This window comes from Phragmites australis, chromosome 6, assembly GCF_958298935.1.
Source record: "Phragmites australis chromosome 6, lpPhrAust1.1, whole genome shotgun sequence".
Lineage (NCBI taxonomy): Eukaryota > Viridiplantae > Streptophyta > Magnoliopsida > Poales > Poaceae > Phragmites > Phragmites australis.
The window spans coordinates 2997043-3015166 of NC_084926.1; the positions used below are offsets into that span (position 1 = coordinate 2997043).

General features: G+C 46.6%; 2 protein-coding genes across 3 annotated transcripts; both read left to right on the forward strand.

Annotated features, from left to right (window-relative positions):
• The first annotated feature begins 4786 nt into the window (after positions 1-4786).
• LOC133920782 (protein BIG GRAIN 1-like B) lies at positions 4787-5701 on the forward strand. The gene has a single exon (XM_062365364.1). It carries the CDS (start codon positions 4787-4789, stop codon positions 5699-5701), a length of 915 nt encoding a protein of 304 aa, XP_062221348.1.
• Positions 5702-9793: 4092 nt separating this feature from the next.
• On the forward strand, positions 9794-14199 carry LOC133921099 (nuclear transcription factor Y subunit A-5-like). Of its 2 annotated transcripts, none has more exons than XM_062365839.1 (5): positions 9794-9963; positions 11823-11929; positions 12076-12153; positions 13291-13461; positions 13573-14199. In XM_062365839.1, exons 1-5 carry the CDS (start codon positions 9924-9926, stop codon positions 13981-13983), a joined length of 807 nt encoding a protein of 268 aa, XP_062221823.1. In that variant the 5' UTR covers positions 9794-9923; the 3' UTR covers positions 13984-14199. The 2 variants fall into 2 exon arrangements, with proteins under 2 accessions (XP_062221823.1, XP_062221824.1); XM_062365840.1 differs by having other exon boundaries at positions 9909-10046.
• Positions 14200-18124: the final 3925 nt, after the last annotated feature.

The following is an 18124-nucleotide window of genomic DNA, read 5'->3' on the forward strand; positions in this document are numbered from 1 at the left end:
CATGTGGCGGATGGCCGACCCGGTCTCGGGATTCAGGGACCCCTGGTTCCTAATACACCGACAAACACCTTGAACAATCCGACGGAGTGCTATAACATGTTTAGGATGAGTAGACCATTGTTTGATAGGCTACATGACTTGTTGGTGTCAAATTATAGTTTGAAGTCAATGAGAGCTATGAGTTCTATTGAATCAATCTTTAGGCATGTTCTTATGGACTATCGGGGCACCATAGTCATGTAGCCAAGTTAAAAATCGGTTCGAGAGGTCAATTGAAACTATTAGTAGGAAATTCCATCAAGTATTGGATAGTATCAACCTTCTTGCTGCAGATATTATTAAACCAAGAGATCCAGAGTTCAAGACTGTGCATCTAGACTTTAAGATGTCCATTTCTTGCCATATTTGAATCATTGCATAGGTGCAATAGATGGCACACATGTACATGTTGTTGTGCCTTTCTCTAGGGTGGTTGCACATGTGGGACGCTATGGATATTCAACATAGAATGTGTTGGTTGTACGTGACTTTGACATTAGATTCACCTTTGTTGTACCCAAAGTGGTTTACCCATGGGTCCCCCATCTCCTTCCACATGTTGCAGATTTGGCCCACGTAGCCCAAACGGCCCACGTAACCGGTACTTAGTAACCTTAAGTCCCTATTCCCTAACTTCGTCGCCTGACGGCCGCTCACCTGCACTCCCACTCGTCCTCGGCCCTTGGTGGATCAGCCCTCGTGTGGTCGCGCCTCAGCCTTGCATAGTTGTCCTCATCGACTTGTGCAGTCGCCCCGTGCCCCATGTCATCTGCCATTCTCGTCCTGGCCACCGCCAGATCCCAACCACACCATGGACTTGCATGTTGTACTTGACAAGATAGAGTGGCGTAGCCGTGAGGTGGGTGAGGCCGGTGCTGAGGATCCTGCCGAGGGCACAAGTGGCGTAGAACAGCGGCATGTGCATCATGATATCTGCCCCCTTCGCCTCCTCTTTCTCACCAGCAGCTCAGGCTCCCTCCCCACATCGACCGTTGATGGTGGACTCCTACCTGCTCCCGAGCTGCTCGGCGTTGGTGGAGAACGTGTCCAGCACGTGATCAAGGGGCAGCGCACCTGGGGTCTTAGGGAGCATCCAACCTTGTCACGACTCCTCATCTAGGAGGTGTAAAGGCAAGGGTCTGATGTGATAGCGCGACGGCTGCGTTTCCCTGGCTCATGACGTGACTTGTCCCGAATCCACACCGCTCGAGTGCTCAAGTGTCGCTGCCACCTTATCCTCCTGGCCTCCACCACCCCACTGAACTCTAGTGGCCGCCACCGCCACCGTGTGACCACTAGTTTGCAACAGGCCACACACGGGTGTGGGTAACCCGCCGAGTACCCGTTAATCACATGGGTACGGGTACGGAAAAATATTATACCCGTAGATAGATATGGGCATTATAACGGACATGCTTTTTTTACACGGGTATGAATACGAGATGACACTAACTGGCAGGTCCATACCTGTCGATGAATCAGGAACCAGGGGTCCCCGAATCCCGAGGCCAGACCAGCAGATTGCCACGTGGTGACCTCCCGCAGGGATCATCTCTGCGAAGTATGAGAAGACTAAGTCCTGGGAGGGGGTGCTCGGGGCCATGAACAGTGGTCTCCGAGTGCCCGAGTTCCCCGACGATCTGCGGAGACCAAGTACCGGGAAGAGAGTGCTCGGGGTCATGAACAGTGGCTCCCGAGCACCCAAGTCCCCCGACGACTAGAAGAGCCGAGTACCGGGAAGGGTGTGCTCGGGGCTGCGAACAGTGGCCCCCGAGCACCCGAGTACCCCGAGGACCCCAGGAAGGTAGTTCCAGGAGGGAGTGCTCGGGGCTGCAAACAGCGGCCCACAAGGACTCGGTTTCCCGAGGGTCCGAACAGTCAATTCCGGGAGAGAGTGCTCGGGGCCGTGAACAGTGGCCTCTGAGCACTCGGTTCCCCGACGGCCTAAGAAGTCCTTCGCCAGTGGCCCCCACAGGGGTCCAGCGGTGAGGTGTCAGCCTGTGAAAGGCCCTATGCCGCATTTAAGAGGACGCGTGGCCTGTCACTTCCAACTGCTCCTACCACGCTCGGTGTCAGTCCCTACCATATCCTGACAGAAGGGCGTGCGGACATTTAATGCGCGGGTCCCATCCCGCGTCATCCGACGCGCCTCGGGATAGCATCGCAAGGCCCAAGGCGCCCCGCCTGCCGCCCTGCTGTGTCAGACGAACAAGACCGGACGGGCACGCCGGGCTGCTCTGCGGCTGCCCGGTGGGCCCTTTCCACGTCACCCGTCGCCAGCGCCATCATGACGACCGAGATCGGGCGGGGGGGGGGGGGCGTTTCGCGCAGCGGCACATGATGACTGCTTTTCCATTTATGGCGTCTTGGAACTCGTGCCCTCCCTTTCGGGGCACGCTAACGCCGACGAGTATTTAAGAGAGCCGGTGGGCACGGACAAAGACAAGGCTCAGATACACACTCTCGGAGATTGAGAAACTCTGGAACACAGACGCCAAGACTCGAAGAACACTCAGTACAAGCACAGAAGCTCAGACCACCGAAGAACAAGTAGCCCGAAGCTCTAGAATAGACAAACATTTTTGTAACCAGCACCATCCCTGAGGGGACATTCCCAGGGCATTTATAGCATCCACACAGGAGTAAGGTATTACGCTCAGTGCGGTTCGAACCTGTCTAAAACCCCTCCAGTGCATTTACTGTATTCTGCATTCGATCATTCCATCCCACCTGCCATCGCATTTACACTCATTTATTTCTCCCGCAAACATATTCAGAATCACCCCCGACCGAATCTAAAAAAAAGTCTCTCCAAATCTCTGTGATAAGAGTTCATCCTCCGACAATACCCATTAATATCCCTACTTCTAAGGGTGAGATCCCGTCGGAGGAAGACCCGGTCGGTTCCACACAAAAATCGGTAAATAGCACTGTGTTCGCCTCGTGCTACTGTAGCAGGGGAGCGACGGTTCGGGAAGACTATAAGAAGAGGACAAGACTAGTTAAAATGTCGTCTTTATTTGCCTTTTTTTTATCAACTTCTTTGAGATCGGATTCTTTGCTTTTTGGGAAGAGTTTGGTGTGACACAAAAATCATACACATATCTTAACATTCGTGAAGCTTACTAGGGTCGATGGACCAATTTTGCTAACCACAGACTGGCAGGTTGTGTGCATGCGCTTCGGAGACATGGAAGCAGATTCGGCCTTGCGGCCCGGGCGGAAACCAACGCCGGGGGCAGCAGATAAGGGCGGTGGCACGGGCCTGAGACGGGGACTGCTCTGTTGGGCTGAATTCGCGGCAGCTCCTCTCTGTGAGCACGTGTGGTCTCTCGAGCATTCGGCCGCGGCCGAGGTGGAGCCGGAATGTGGGTGGGCCGTGGCCGGCCGAAGCGTGGGCGCGGACGAGATTTCTCGTGCGGCCGACGCGGGATCGTGGAGTTGTGTCGCTCCACCCGCTCGCTGGGATCATGCATGGTTCGGGGCGTCAGGCCTGGCCGTGCGGCGCGGTGCCCAGGCGGCGAAGTGAGGATTACCATGGTGAGGCCCTGCTGGAAACCGAATGGTGGATGTCGCGGCGCACGGCCCCGGCGCGGGTAATCATGGCTTTCGGCGCGGTGCCCTTGTGGAGTTGCGGCCCCATGCGCGGCGGCATGGTGAACCCTTCCAACCGTCAGACGGCTCGCGTGGGACACTCGGGCGCCGGACAGGGCCAACTTGTTAATTCGACTTGGACCGCAGCTCCGAAGCTAGTAAATCCTATTTGTATCTGTTGATGTCATTGCAAGTGTCAACATCGGGACATGAGGATTGAGCCACTGAGGGCAGGTGTGGATCCATATTGTGTTTTAGTGGTGTAAAGGATACTGATTAAATTTTTATTTATTAATGATCTATCATATATAGTAACTCATGTGGTATTATTTTTAACAAGTGAGATATCTAAATTCCTAGCAAGTTAATCTGAAACATAAGATCATTTTTATTAAGAGTTTGTCACTTATTAAGAGTGCTAGGGTCAGAGCGGATAGTCTCTTTGTCACCGAGATGGAGCTCTACTTTTGGCTGGCACGATCAAAGTCGGGACATAAATCATGGCGTGGTGATGATCGCAATTAGTGCGTCCTAGATTCACTGTTTCTCTGCAACCTCTCTACTTTTTTGGCTTTTGTAGGAATCGAGCTTCTAATAGAATAGTTATGTTCTTTCGACTAGCAGCACTCTTTATGCTCTCGTATTGGGCTGCACGATCATGAACCCTAGTCAGGAAAAGAAATGCATCATCGGGATGTCTTGCAAGCAAAGTAATTGTTCGTTGCACACCAGTACGGCGAAGAAGCGGCTTTTCTTTGCTCCCGGAAACAGCTTTGGCGCCACTTGGCATGCATGCCGCACGTGTCATCCTCACACTGCCCTCGTTATCTCATCATCTCACGATTCTCACTTTGTCATTTTACAGCATTATGGCAGAAAAACTCCCAACAAACTCCATCGTGGAGGGGAGAGCGTCGGGAAAAAAGTAATCGGAAACTCGAGTGCGGAGTGCGGACAGTGTCACCCACCTCCATTTCCACCTGTGCGCGCGGCATTTTTCAAACCCCTGAACACCTCCGCACGAACGCACCACCACCACCAAGCAGGCCATCCTTCTCTGAGCTCTCTCCTCTCGACAAGTCCACCGATCACCCAACTCTAACCGACCCCCGCACGCGGCCGCAGACACCCGCGGTCGTGCGTGCGCGCCACCATGTCGCCACATGACAGCATCCAGCCCCCGCCGCCACGGCCCAACCGGGGGCACCAGCCGTCCTTCTCCGCCGCGCTCCTCGATGCCATCTACCACTCCCTCGAAGCCGACGCCGACGCCGACGCCGACGCGCGCGCAAGCACCGACGCTACTCGCCGAACGCCAGCGTCCCCGGCGCAGCGGACGCCGGTTTCAATTCGTCATCGTCCTACGCCAACCTTGTCGCCGTCCGTTTCTTCGGTACGGTCGCCGCGGCTGCAGAGGCCGCCGCGACCGTGCCGTGTCCGGCCTGACCCGCAGCCTAATTTGCTTCTCCTGACGCCACCGCCGCCTCATGGGTCAACGGGTGACCGCGGGGAGAAGAAGAGGAACAGGAAGAACAAGAAGACGAAGACGAAGGTGGCGCCATTTGCGTGCCTTCTGAACGCTCTGCTTTGCAACAGGAAGTCGGCCAGGTCGGTCGACAATACACCGCGGGCTACGGCCGCTGCAGTTGCGGCGCCAGAGCCGGCGTCGGCGAGGTCGATCCTCTCGTCGCGCGCTTCCCGGCGGGCTTCTGCTGCGACGGGAGGGATCCTGACTCCGGCGAGGCGGGCGGTGAGGTTCTCGCCGGTGGCGTTGGTGGTGGACGACGAGCACGGCCGTGGAATCGGGACGGCGACAAGGCTGCGGGACGTGGAGATGGAGGTGGCGTCGGTGAAGGAGTCCGCGGCGGAGGCGGAGAAGAGGGTGGAGGAGCTGCTGCGCGCGCTCGGCGTGGCGGGGGAGAGGGAGAGGGCCAAGGAGAGCAGCGAGTCCAGCTCCGACCTGTTCGAGCTCGAGAGCTTGCCGCCGGCGTTCGAAGACACCGAGCTGCCGCGTCCCAGAGCTGCCGCCGGCGCTGGGCTGGCACGCCCGCGTCTCCGCGTTTTATGATATGCTAGTTCACCTATCGTAGTTGTATAACGATGAACTACCTGTCCTGGTGGTTTGTGTGATCTCAAATACTCAAAGCAAAGTTGAGCCTTTTGTTTTGTGATGGTTTTATCTGGCACTGAAGCTAAATCTCTAGATGCCAATGCTGGAAATGGCATTACAAATTTTCCATTTGCTTGGTTTTCATTCTCTCTCCAGCACCCAATGTGACGATGCATCATGCAAGTTAAGGATCATGGCACTTCCACGTACTACTCTCTGTCCGGTGGCATAAGACAAACAAATTCAGAAATTTCCAATAGCTCATGACAAAGGCTAAAAATGCATCGAAATGTCTACATTCAAGGGTAGTATATATGATGCACGCAATTTTTCACCCTGGTGTATTGCTACTTGCCCAATGTTCCATCAAGCAATTGCATTCCTCTTTTTGAGATGGCTTGCACTTGTTGATTAGGAACGTTGATCAAATAAGCAGCAGTTGGTCCCTGTTTTGATTCCAGAGAGGCTCTCTTGCAGGCCCCTTTCGTTCTTAGGATACAGGCCGCCCACTGGGCGACACACGTAGCTATCTGGACTTTTTGGAGAGAGCGAGCCCAACATAGAGTACAGCAGGCCGCTCGGTTACTCTATCCACGGCGCGCCGTCGGCCCCGGCCTGGATCCCCACGGTCGCATCACTGAATTGACGCCGTCCGCATTGCAGCAAAAACTCAAGTATGCGACCGTGCGTGATGCTAAATCTGACGTGAAGCGACTGTTTCCTCTGGAACAACCATGATCTCTTGTGATCTTACGTTCCACGGCTTTAGATGGTCGAGTCGTCACCTACAAACACATCGCCTCTGTTCTGTGGAGGCCTGCTTCTTGGTTCTGCCTGCTAGATACAGTAGTCTTTGGCTTCAACTGTAGCCCGCTAGCTTTGTCTAGATCCATCGGTTGCTTTCTGCCTGTCTGCGCTGTGATCATATACCGTGGTTAACTTTCTCAGTAAGATGCTGAAAGAATCCTATTAGGACCACTTTCTTTAAGAAAAGAAATATCCACCACTTCGGTTATATCTGTGTAGAGATAAGTCCAGAGGTTCTGCTAATGTACAGAGCCACTGTTTATTCAGAAATCAGAAGTGGGAACTTGAGTTACAAAGTAATCAACTGATCACTCGTCATTCTGTCGTACTATATTTTTTATGCTGCGGTTGTTCTTCCTTTTTCATCACTCGAAACAGTACAACACAGTGACCGGAGTTCGGCGATGAGCTCAACTTCTGGTTTTTCCCTTTTTTCTTCGTGAATCCTGAGAAAAAATAACGTGTAGAAAATGGAAGCTACGCACAAACCGAAGGTCCAAACGGTGTACCGTGTCTCTTCCCTCCTGATAGGCTCATAGGCCACCAAAGTACTCATGCTGTTGCACTTGCATGTCCTTTGGAAACTGGAACATCTTACATCATGGCTACCGAGTACCCGGACCTGATTGCCATTGGACTGCATCATGAAAGCTAACAGAGCAGGCAACCTTTGGCAGAAATGGGAAAGCAATGGGCAGAATAATGCTACTTCGGGAAGCCTGGCGCGCATGGAGCCCCCAAAGTGGATAGCATGATCGCCTGCCTACCTGCAGGGCTCGCCGGGTGCTCCCGTGGTCCGGCGATGCCCAATTTGGCGTTGTATATTTGCACGGGTTCGATCTCCATTACGGCAGAACATGCAAGTTGCTGTATCTTACGGGGGCAGCGGGCACTGCACGAGTACACGCACGCTCTTTTGGGCTTCTCTCATGGGGACCGTACCCTTCGTCCGTTCCTCGTGAGCCTGCTGCTCTACTGCCTACTACTTAGTAGTAAGCTTGAGACTCTCAAATATACTAATAGTGGTGGTAATGCTTGGGTAGTAAGACACTGACACTGCGAGGGGGGACAAGAAGATTCTTGGTATTTTTGCATGCCGCGCGTTATATCTACCACTTGAGTTGTCTAATTTAACAAGTAGGAGTACTTCCTCTACTTCTAAATATAAATTTATTTATAATTATATTTAGTCAACCATTTCTATATTTGACCATAAATTTATTAAAAAATATATACTCATTCTCAAATATATACCGTTTTAGAATGTGTGCAATCAAAATTTAAAAACTTTGACCATTAATACGCACAAAATTGCTAGCATTAGACACATGAAAATGATATGAGTGGATTTCTCATGAAAAATAATTTCATATGATTATATGTTTAACAAATTTCACTAAAAATGATTATAAAAAATAATGCTAAAGCATGTGCATTTGAGACTATATCCTTGTTCTAAACGATAATTAAGAAAGAACGAATGTGGTAAATTGATAACATAGGATTAATATTACTGAATTCATCATAAAAAATACTTTCATAATTTATAATCCTCTATTTAAAATAATATATTTTATAGCTAATGCTAGTCATAATATTACGAAGATCGTGTCGATGTTCTGATGAATTTATATTTGGATGAGATAGTAACCTAAAATCAAATCGTCATCGCCGAACCCGTGGGTGCCACAAACCATATTCCATTTAATTATCTTTAATGAACGTTGCTATAGATAGCAAATCCCGGAATAAATTATTGGGACCTAGCTACCCTACCCATTCATCGAACCAGCCCCCTGCCAGCGCATTGGATCATTGGATGCTCCCCCAACGAACCATAGGTGACATCAGGGATGGCCCATGGCCTGACGTTGCCAATTGGAAAATTCGGTGCTCATGGGGTCGAGTGCCATATTTTCTCTTTTTAATTACCCAAATGTGTCACGATAACCACAGTCCTTGCTATGGGTACACTAACTTTGTGATGTAGAGTGGTTTTTTCTTTTCTTTTGACTTATATAAGGGTCATGTAGTTTGTCGATGGTTCTTTATCTTTATTTACTAGAAAATCTCGTTACTAAGATTAATCCACGCAAGTTTTACTCCATAAAATATAGGGATCCCTAAAATATATGAAGATGAAAGAAAAACAATTACAATACATGGCTACTTAGGTAATTAATAAATACTATTGTGATAGTGTACACATAGCATGTCGGTAACGTAAATTATAAGCATGGTATTCTTGAAAAAAGTATACCAAACTCTGAAAAGTTGACATACCACTACTAAATTATATGTATCAAGTTGCCTCATAACCAATTTGTTACTCTCATCGAGACTAAATAAATATTACTACAACGATTGATCAAACCATGTAAACCAATTATAATAATATCTAAGTTATCATTCACTCCTCACGCATAGAAACAACTAACTTAATATATCTAGAATCAATATACAAACTGGTCCCCACTGTTAATAAAACAAACAACCTGCCTCTAAATAGATGAGACCAACTCATATAAACATGCAATAAGTAACCATTTTTTTCTTTTATTTGCCTTATAAAATCCTGTTGGCTGTTGATGGCTTTTGTTTTCAATTACAAGAGAAAATCATTACTGCAACTAATTCAACATACTAAATTTTATTTCAATAAATATACAAAGATGATAGAAAATAAATTATAATATTACTACATTTAATTTAAGAAACATTGTCACAACCATATTCACATGTCAACATAAATAAAGTAAATATAAGCATGGTATCGTTGAAGAAAAGTATACGAAACTGTAGAAAGTCATCACACAACTACATCATTATATGTATCAAGTTGTGCCAGCACCAATTTACTACTCTCATCTAGACTAAAAAATCGTTACTAATTAATTAGATCATGCGATATAGATCATAATAATATTTGTTTCCATCATTCGTTACTCGCTCATAGCAATATATACTTAATGTGTATCCAGGATCTTGATACAAATTAAACCATTGGTATTAAACAAACAACCACCTTAAAAAAAACAATCCATATAAGCTTGTACTGGCAAAGTGGCAAGCCTGCAGCTTTCTTGAGGGAGCCAAACCATTTGCACTTTCTTGAACCTAATTTTTCTCCTGCACCCACTTGCCATAACATAACAGTAGCACACCTGATGTAGACATACAAAATTGCAGCAAATTAAGGGCTGTGGGGGCTCCTTGCCTTGGAACGAGATGGGGGATAAAAGAACAGCGCAAGTGGGAGTGATGCAGTCGAGGGGGCCAGACCAGCGGAAGGGACGGCGGGGAGGGGAGCAGGCGCAAAGAGCAGCCTTGCTTGGCGGACGCACCGAGGGAGGAGCGTGGGAGACTGGGAGCCATGTTTCTCCCTGCTTCGTCTTCCTCTTCCGGTTCCAAAGGTTTCCTTCTCCCTCCGCCATAAGACTAGTAGCCTTCTTGCTGTGTCGATCTCTCGTGTAAGAGTCCTTGGACTTCTGCCCTGGTAATCTTGCTTTCTTGGAGTTTTTATTTCCCGCATGCGTTCTTGGTGTTCTACTGAAGTTGCCTGGTCAGATGTTTTCTTAGTTCGCACTTACGGATTTTTAGATCGTGGTTGTGTTTTGGGAACATCTTGTTTTGATACGGTGGTGTGTGGGAGGATCTGGTTGCATGTCCTTTTGGACACAAAGATTGATGGCATATGGAGGGAGTTGACTAGTCCTCTGGACTTGAAATGCTGCTATTGGATGTCTTTTAGATCGTGGTGGAGGACTCGTTGGCATACCATCGTGGTTCTTGGCCCCGTATCATGTAGTAGTTTGGTGTTTTTACTGCTTGTAGTATTGTTCTACTCCTTATCTATATGTATGTTTTTGGGAAAAGGGATTATGTGTATACTCCAGTATGCTTCGTGTTGGTGGTGACTTTTCTTAGTTGTCCATGTGTTTTTTTTATTTAGTTGTCCATGTGCTTATATAGTGCTATTTGTTTCTTTGACATATGTTCTATGGATCATAAAAACTGATGGTATGATTACTGAAGTCATGCGGCCATCGTTTTCATTTCTATGATTAGTGTCCAAATTCGCGGCCTGGTCTTCAGGTTTCGTTTGCTCTTTGCCCCTTATTGTTTGTAAGGACTAATCCTCTTAATTTGTTTGTTATCCTTCTAATCTTTCCATGTATGTGCGTGTTCATATATTAGCTAGTGATATTGTGATTAGTAAACTGAGGTAGTCTAGCAGTCTAGCTTTACTGGAGGAAAGCTTTCATTTGTTTATCTTTGCCTAAAAATACAAGAGTTCAGGCCTGCTCATGTAAAGATAGCAAAAAATTACACTAGTAATTTAGTAATAGGAATGTATTTTTAGTAACTAAAATTATTTGGTGGTGTGTGTTATGCTGATCGTGCTTTCTTACTCCACAAAGTATTTTTCTCATTATGATTTAAGAATTTGAACGACATATGCTGGAAATCTATGTCGTACGGAATCTCATTTTCATACCCACAAAGAAAGCCAGACTTGGCCGTGTACTGAGATTTTCTTGAGCGAAAACACATGAAGAACTTGGGTCTTTGGAGCATTGAACAAAATACTTTGTATCACTGCACACACGCTTATCTATATGAGTATTAGTGCTCATTACACAACAAGAACGTGATTCAAAATTAGCTTGACGGAGAGCACACATCTGCTCGTGCTGATTCACAAACCATATTCTAGCACTCCCTCCTGTCACAAATAATTTTTTTCTGAAAGTTTACAAATAATTGTTGTTTTGGTCATGGCCATGACCTCCAAAACATAACATTAACCACAAATTTTTATTTTAATATCTTTCTAAAGCCTAATAAAATAATATTTTAGTAAGTTATAGGGCAAGTTTACTTATCATTTTCATATGTCCAATCCGAACATTCATACATATATTTGTTGTGCAAACTAAAAGAGGTAGAGTCTAACTACAAACATTCTAAAACATTACTTATTGTTGACTGGAGGGAGTAAATGTTTTTCTTTCTCTAGTTTCTTAGGAATGTTCTTCAGGATAGGCACAAGCGATTGGTAACGCTCTAGGTAGAAATGACAATCGCAAGTTGAGGGGTCGGCTTAGACCTTTACTCGATTAGCAACTTAGCATAAGAAAAACATATCGAAGTATTGGATGATGTTTCTTCTTTAACTGTTTATCTTGTTACACAGAATTCTTAAAATGTTACATCAGGTTTCATTTGGTCGTTTAACGTTCTACAGTAACACTTTCATTTTTTTTATCAGGTGACTCCTTCAGGAAAACGGTTGGTGATCATATGAGGTCAAATTTGACTTTTGATAATAAGCATTCTCTCTTTGTGGGTCAAAACATTGACTATGGCCAACCAATAGTAAGATCCCATGTGAACTAAAAATTTAATTTTGTCAACACTGATAAAGTCACTATTTTAGTTATGATAAAAGTTCTTTTATAAAGTTCATCCTATTCTTTACATGGGGCGTGCATCTGATATTATTTTTCCACCATACTATGCAGGCTTGCATTTCATATCCATACAATGATTCTGGCTCAGGAGGACTTTGGGCAGCTTATGGGTCACGCACCAGCGCTGTGGTATGCCTTCTAATAAGTTGGTGTGCTAAATGATCTCTCAAGGCTTTTGAACTTCAGTGCTGACCTAGCATATCAACTTGAGAGATTTTACATGACAATGCTCATTAGCAATCTAGCATATGTAATAATCTGGGAAATATCGTAGATTTCAATTCGTTCCTAGTGGGTTCCATTATATTTCTCTCAACGGGTTAATCATACAGTGTGTCCATGTTCTAACATGGAAGCTTCAAGTAGGCTATTGGCCTAGTATGTCGCTTGTTTTCCATTTCAAGTAGGCACTGCTTTGATCCTCGGTTCCTTGCATGAACTTCTGACTTAACATAATCCCTGAAAAAAGTTTTCCTTGTCACTTAAAACACTAATGGCAGGTTTTGTGTGTAACGAGATACCCATGGTAATGGAATGCTCAAAAATTGCCTGATCTTTCTGTACAGCATATTTGCATTGTCCTTTATTTCAAACATCTCTGCTCTTCTAGCGGATGTCTTTTTATTCAAAACAACTGTGCATTTTCTGACGGATATGGGTCATAACCAAGATGGGAAAACATGTGGTTACTCGTTATAAGCTTGTTGTAGCTGCTTGTGTTCTCCAGAGATTCCTAAGATCTAGAAGGCTAAGCTCAGAGTAATTTACTGTGGTCTAATTGCACCTAGTTTGGGCTAGATTTCGCATTTTCCTCATGCACACACATTGTTCCAAAAAATTGCAGTACTATATGGAACTGAGAAAACGACTGTTATCCATTGATTCTCTAGCTAGTCTTGTCAGATGCTAAACTAGCTGGTTTTGGGGAGAGTTGGTAGAAACAACAGATCAATGCTCCTGGTGCTTTCTGGGTCCAAATTGTGCTTCCTTAGGTCATCGACGATTCCATATTTATAGCTCTACCAGCGTACTAGGAACTCCCAGTCCCAGACCACATCTAGTGTCCTTAAATTTTAGATACTGCTGCTGCCTGTAATTAGCCGTAGAGTGATGCAACATTGTTGCAAGGGTTCTATTTTACGCTGATGTTTATCCATATATAAGGTAGGGGCATCCACGTATCTTGAGGCATCCATCCGTCCTATGGCTTATTTATCTGCATTTCATCAGTTTTATGGGTCCTGTCTAACCAGTTGTACTTAACAGTTCCATCCCCAAATTGCTGGAGGGGCGACATCGGTGAGAGTTCCATTGCCTCTAGAATTAGCAGAGGATGAGCCCATATATGTCAACCCCAAGCAATATCGTGGGATTCTTCGCAGAAGACAGCTGCGTGCCAAGTTAGAGGCTCAGAACAAGCTAGTAAAAAACCGAAAGGTCCGTGTTATTAGTCCCATATTTTACTTTGTCTGTTGTTTCATCTCCACTTGCATTTTGTCAGTAGTCTCTTCAGCTTGGCCTAATATTGAATACAATCTCCATGGGCAGCCTTACCTTCATGAGTCTCGCCATCTTCATGCAATGAAGAGGGCAAGAGGTTCTGGTGGGCGTTTCCTCAATACTAAGCAGCAGCAGTCTCGCACTATCTCTGCCATGTCCACCATAGATGGCACAAGTTCCTCAAGTTCAACTCATCTACGGCTTGGTGGTGGCGCAGCTGGTGATCGGACCTTGTCTGTGACCAAAACAATGGCCTCACAGGAGCACAGTAAAAAGGCCGTTTCTCCTGCCTCAGCCTTCACTGTGACTCCCATGGTGAGCAAAGATGACACCTTCCAGCACCCCGGCCACCTTCTCAGCTTCTCCGGCCATTTTGGTCAGGCAAGTGCGCAAGCCGGCGTCGGAGGCATGCATAACGGAATCCAGCATAGGGTTCCCGTTATGCATGACTGTTTCTGAACCTTAGCTGGTGATCCAGGCTTCTAGGGGTCCTCGTGTCCGGTGTGGTCTCGGTCTCTGGCAATTCATCCTTGGCTTAATTTCTGGTGTGAAATGTTTCCTACTGTTGTGCTTTGCAGAACCCAAAAATCAGGGCTTGATGATGTCACTGGCTCACTGCTATCCATGTACTGGCGTAATGGTGTGTGTTAGAGTAAACACTCCTTTGCTGTTACAGTAGTACATTGTGCTGCAGAAACTGCGCCTTTTCTGTTACTGCAGTCAGTGGTCCGGTTTATGGCATTTGTTGTGTCAAGAATGCAGTCTACCTGCTAAGAAAAAATCACAATGCAGCCTGTTACGAGAGTGGTGTGGAGTGGTCAGTGCCATTTGTGCTTTCCTTCACTTTTAGTAGTAAAACAGAAAGCGGTAATTGTAGACTGCTGGACATAAAATGTCATAATCTGCTTAGGAATATTGTGCTATCCTAGTATCCTAGTTCATATCTTGACTAACATCCCAAATTAGGGGAACGTTTTTCATGTTACACAGTAATCACGCAGTCAAGTTTCTAAAAAAAATCATGAAATCCAAAGCAAATAATGATCACAGCATGCAGTGTCTTCCGCTATAAGACCTCACCTCAACCCATCCGAACGCATATGCGTTCACTGTCTCCAGCTAGGTCAGATACCACACCGTCCATGAGGACCTGCCACGGAGCTAGCACTGCTCCTCGCCGTTGCCCTTGTGGTACTATCGTCAGGTAACTACGCATGATCACGACCGTTGGTTTTCGATCAGGGCTGATGGATGGGAAGGAAAATACTGCCGTAGCGTCTTTTTTTTGAAGGGTACAATTAAGAACGCACATAACGCGAACGCATGAACTAATCCTAGGGTAAGCCCACTTAGCAATAAATCCCAAGTGGCAGGTGAGCACCTGCGCCAGGCAAAGCTTGAACGCAGACGGGCTCGAACGCGCACCTGGCGTTCTTGCCAAACTTGCTAAGGCTCGTTCTCATTGCCGTAGCCTCCATTTCTTCTCGTAGGGATCTGCACCGCGACGGCAGCAAGCGTGGAGGAGTTCCTGCCGGAGTACACTATAGCTCGACGGTCATCGGAGCCGGCGTCGTCTGCAACAGCAGGAAGTGCCGCGAGAATTGCTTCAGGCAGCTAAAGGGCGATGGCCTGTGGATTGGCATGGGTTGCAAGTGCTGGTACATCTGCAAGCCGCCTCCTGGTCCTGCTTATATCTGATAGCCCATGCAGATAGGCGGCCGGACGAAGCTGAGATTCGTGTCACATCCAAGTATCCTAGAGGCTGCTTGTTAATAACCTCGAAAAATAATTGTTGATGAATGAATTCGTCTTTCATATGTTGCGTATCAATCTGCCTACAAAAGGCTAAGCAGCGAATAGTATGGCCAGCTCAAAAAAAAAAAAAACGAACAGTGTGCCGATACGATCATACGAAACAGAAACGTCCTCTGAATTCTGACATGGCAACGCAAACCTGAATTCCAGTCAAGACTGCCTTTTGCGCTTGGACACTCAGGCTTTCTTCTCTCGAATGGTGACGCTGATGCCAATGTTGGGGGCGAGGGATTCACTGTGGCTTGGCGTCGGAGAACTGGGCATGTCAGATGTGGGTGGAGCATGTCGACGTAGTTGTAGTCTGCGGGGGAGCGGAAGGCGCCGACGGGGCGGCAGACCATGCCCGGGAACTCCGTGTCCATCCCGACGAACGCGACGATGTCTCGATGGCTAGGGTTGCGGAATTGGGCGAAACGCTCGAGAAGGCAGTGGCTGTGGTAGCCTGAGACGCGCCGATGAGGCACTACCGCTATCACATTTCAACGGCTGGGATCAACGTCCACACTAAGAGGCCAGACCAAATATTGAGCAATGCTAAAATACCGGGCAATATCAAAATTAGGGTTAAAGAAATATTGTTTGGTTTGTGCTCAAGTCAAAATTAGACAAACTAAAACCAAAATCTCCAATTTGGTGGCTCCAACATGAGCTGAAATCAGGATCTCCAATATATTGGTAGTGCCTAATTTTTTTTTTGGCAAGACCAAATCAAAACAGCAAACTAAATAAATGCCAAACTGTTTGGAAAAAAAAAATCAAATTTTTGATTGGCGTACTAGCGGCTAGAACCAAACAGCCCGACTAGGAATCGAATTTCTCTCTTACTTGCAAGCTCGAATCCTCAGATTCAGAACTGGCCAAAACGGGACGATGCATATACCCGAACGTTTAACGGGGTATTCTTGTTTCGGTGGCCGGTAAAGATGTCCAAATGGGCGGCCCGGCCCGGCACGGCACGGGCCCAGTCAGGCACGGCCCGTTTTGGGCACGGCCCGTTACAGCCCGTTAGCTAAACGGGCCGTGCCGTGCCGGCCCACGTGCCGTGGTTGCAGCCCAGGCACGGCCCATTTAAGATCGGGCCGTGCCGTGCCGGCCCGTGGCACGATAGGCCCATTAGTATTTTCCTGGCCTGGCGGCCCGTTAACACGTGAAAATCCCGAAAAATATCAAAAAACCGCTGAATGCAGGGATCGAACTCAAGACCTCGTACATGGGAAGCAATGACTCTACCACCCTGTTAAGGATCTCTTTATGTATTAGGGATAAATAAATTATATAAAACCTTAAAAAATAGAAAAACTTAAATGGGCCGTGCCGTGCCGGCCCGGCGTGCCGCGGCTCCGGCCCATTTACTTTCGTGCCGTGCCGTGCCTGGGCCGAGCCAATTTTTCCGTGCCGCGGGCTGGCCCGTTAGGCCCGACCCAGTTGGCCATCTTTAGTGGCCGGTACATCTAATTAAAACCACGTTATGCTGGCACCAGCGACCGTGACGACACAAGGCCAAGAATTTTTCTTCTCTTTTTTTCTTGGCTCGTTTCTGGGCTCTGGCAGTACGACAGCATGACCCGGAGCTAATTCTTCAACAGTGAACTGCGGCTTCTCTAGAGACGTATGGCTTCGAGTAGGCACTTTGTCGAGCGCCCAAGAAACAAAAAATCTCGGGAGGAGGAAACCTTCCGTAGGCTTCGAATGTAGGGGTATCAGACCTAGTTGGGCAGGATCGTGCTGAAACTAGATATGAGCATCCATGTTGAAGTCCGGATGGGTGACCTCCTCGAGAAGAAGTTCTACAAATTGTTCGGTTCTCAAGCGTTCAGCAATTCATACGTATGAATTTCGCTGATTTAATTCTACAATGGAGGAATTCAATCTTGACAGCAACTCAGCCCTCCCAAAACAAAGAACAATTCAGCTGCTCAGCGACACAAGCTGGAATTTATAGAAAAAACTCAACCTGCCAGTTTTTTAACACCAGACTTTACACGCCGATCGATGAAGTCCTCGGTCTAATCAAGCAAGGCATCAACACGTTGCAGCTAGCGACGAGAGAAGATCAGCGAGAAATTGCTGATGAGTACTCTTTTAGTAAGTGCTTTGGGCTTACTAGCTGTTTTGGACTCTTCTTTCACCTTTGTTTTTTCGCTTTTAGTTTTTCCTGCCTTCTTGCAAACAATTTCCCCAACTTAAATGAGAACGCAGGGCACCTGCCACTGTTCCTAAATAACATGTACTGTTTTTAATAGTTCACAATGTGTATCTTTCTCTCTCGTAGAATGGAAGTAGCTTATGACTTCCTTACATTGGATGCTACGAATGTTTTCATAACCGCATCAGTTATTATTATATCGCTCTTAGTCTGGCTACCAATTAGATATTAAAAAAATGGTAAGGACGACAACACTGTATATATTGTGGGTTTAGCTAATTATCTTGTGAATGATTTTTTGCCCCCAAAATATTAGTATTTGCTGGCCATTGGATATAATCTATTATCTTAATATTTAAGGTGACAAGGAGTCATACGTTCGCTCTTAAGTTCACAAAATTATCACGTTAATCTGAAGAAGAAAAAAAGATCCGCACCACTCATTATTATGCCGGTCTATATTTAATCAAATAGTCCATATCAAATACGATTAATAAATGGCTAAATTCAGAATTAAAAGGTATGGAAAACTAATCGGTGAAAAAAGAGAAAGATTTAGATTTTAATGGATCCTAATTATAATGGCTCGGATTTATGGTGATATAGATAGATTTTAGAAGTCAACCAAACAAAAAAGTC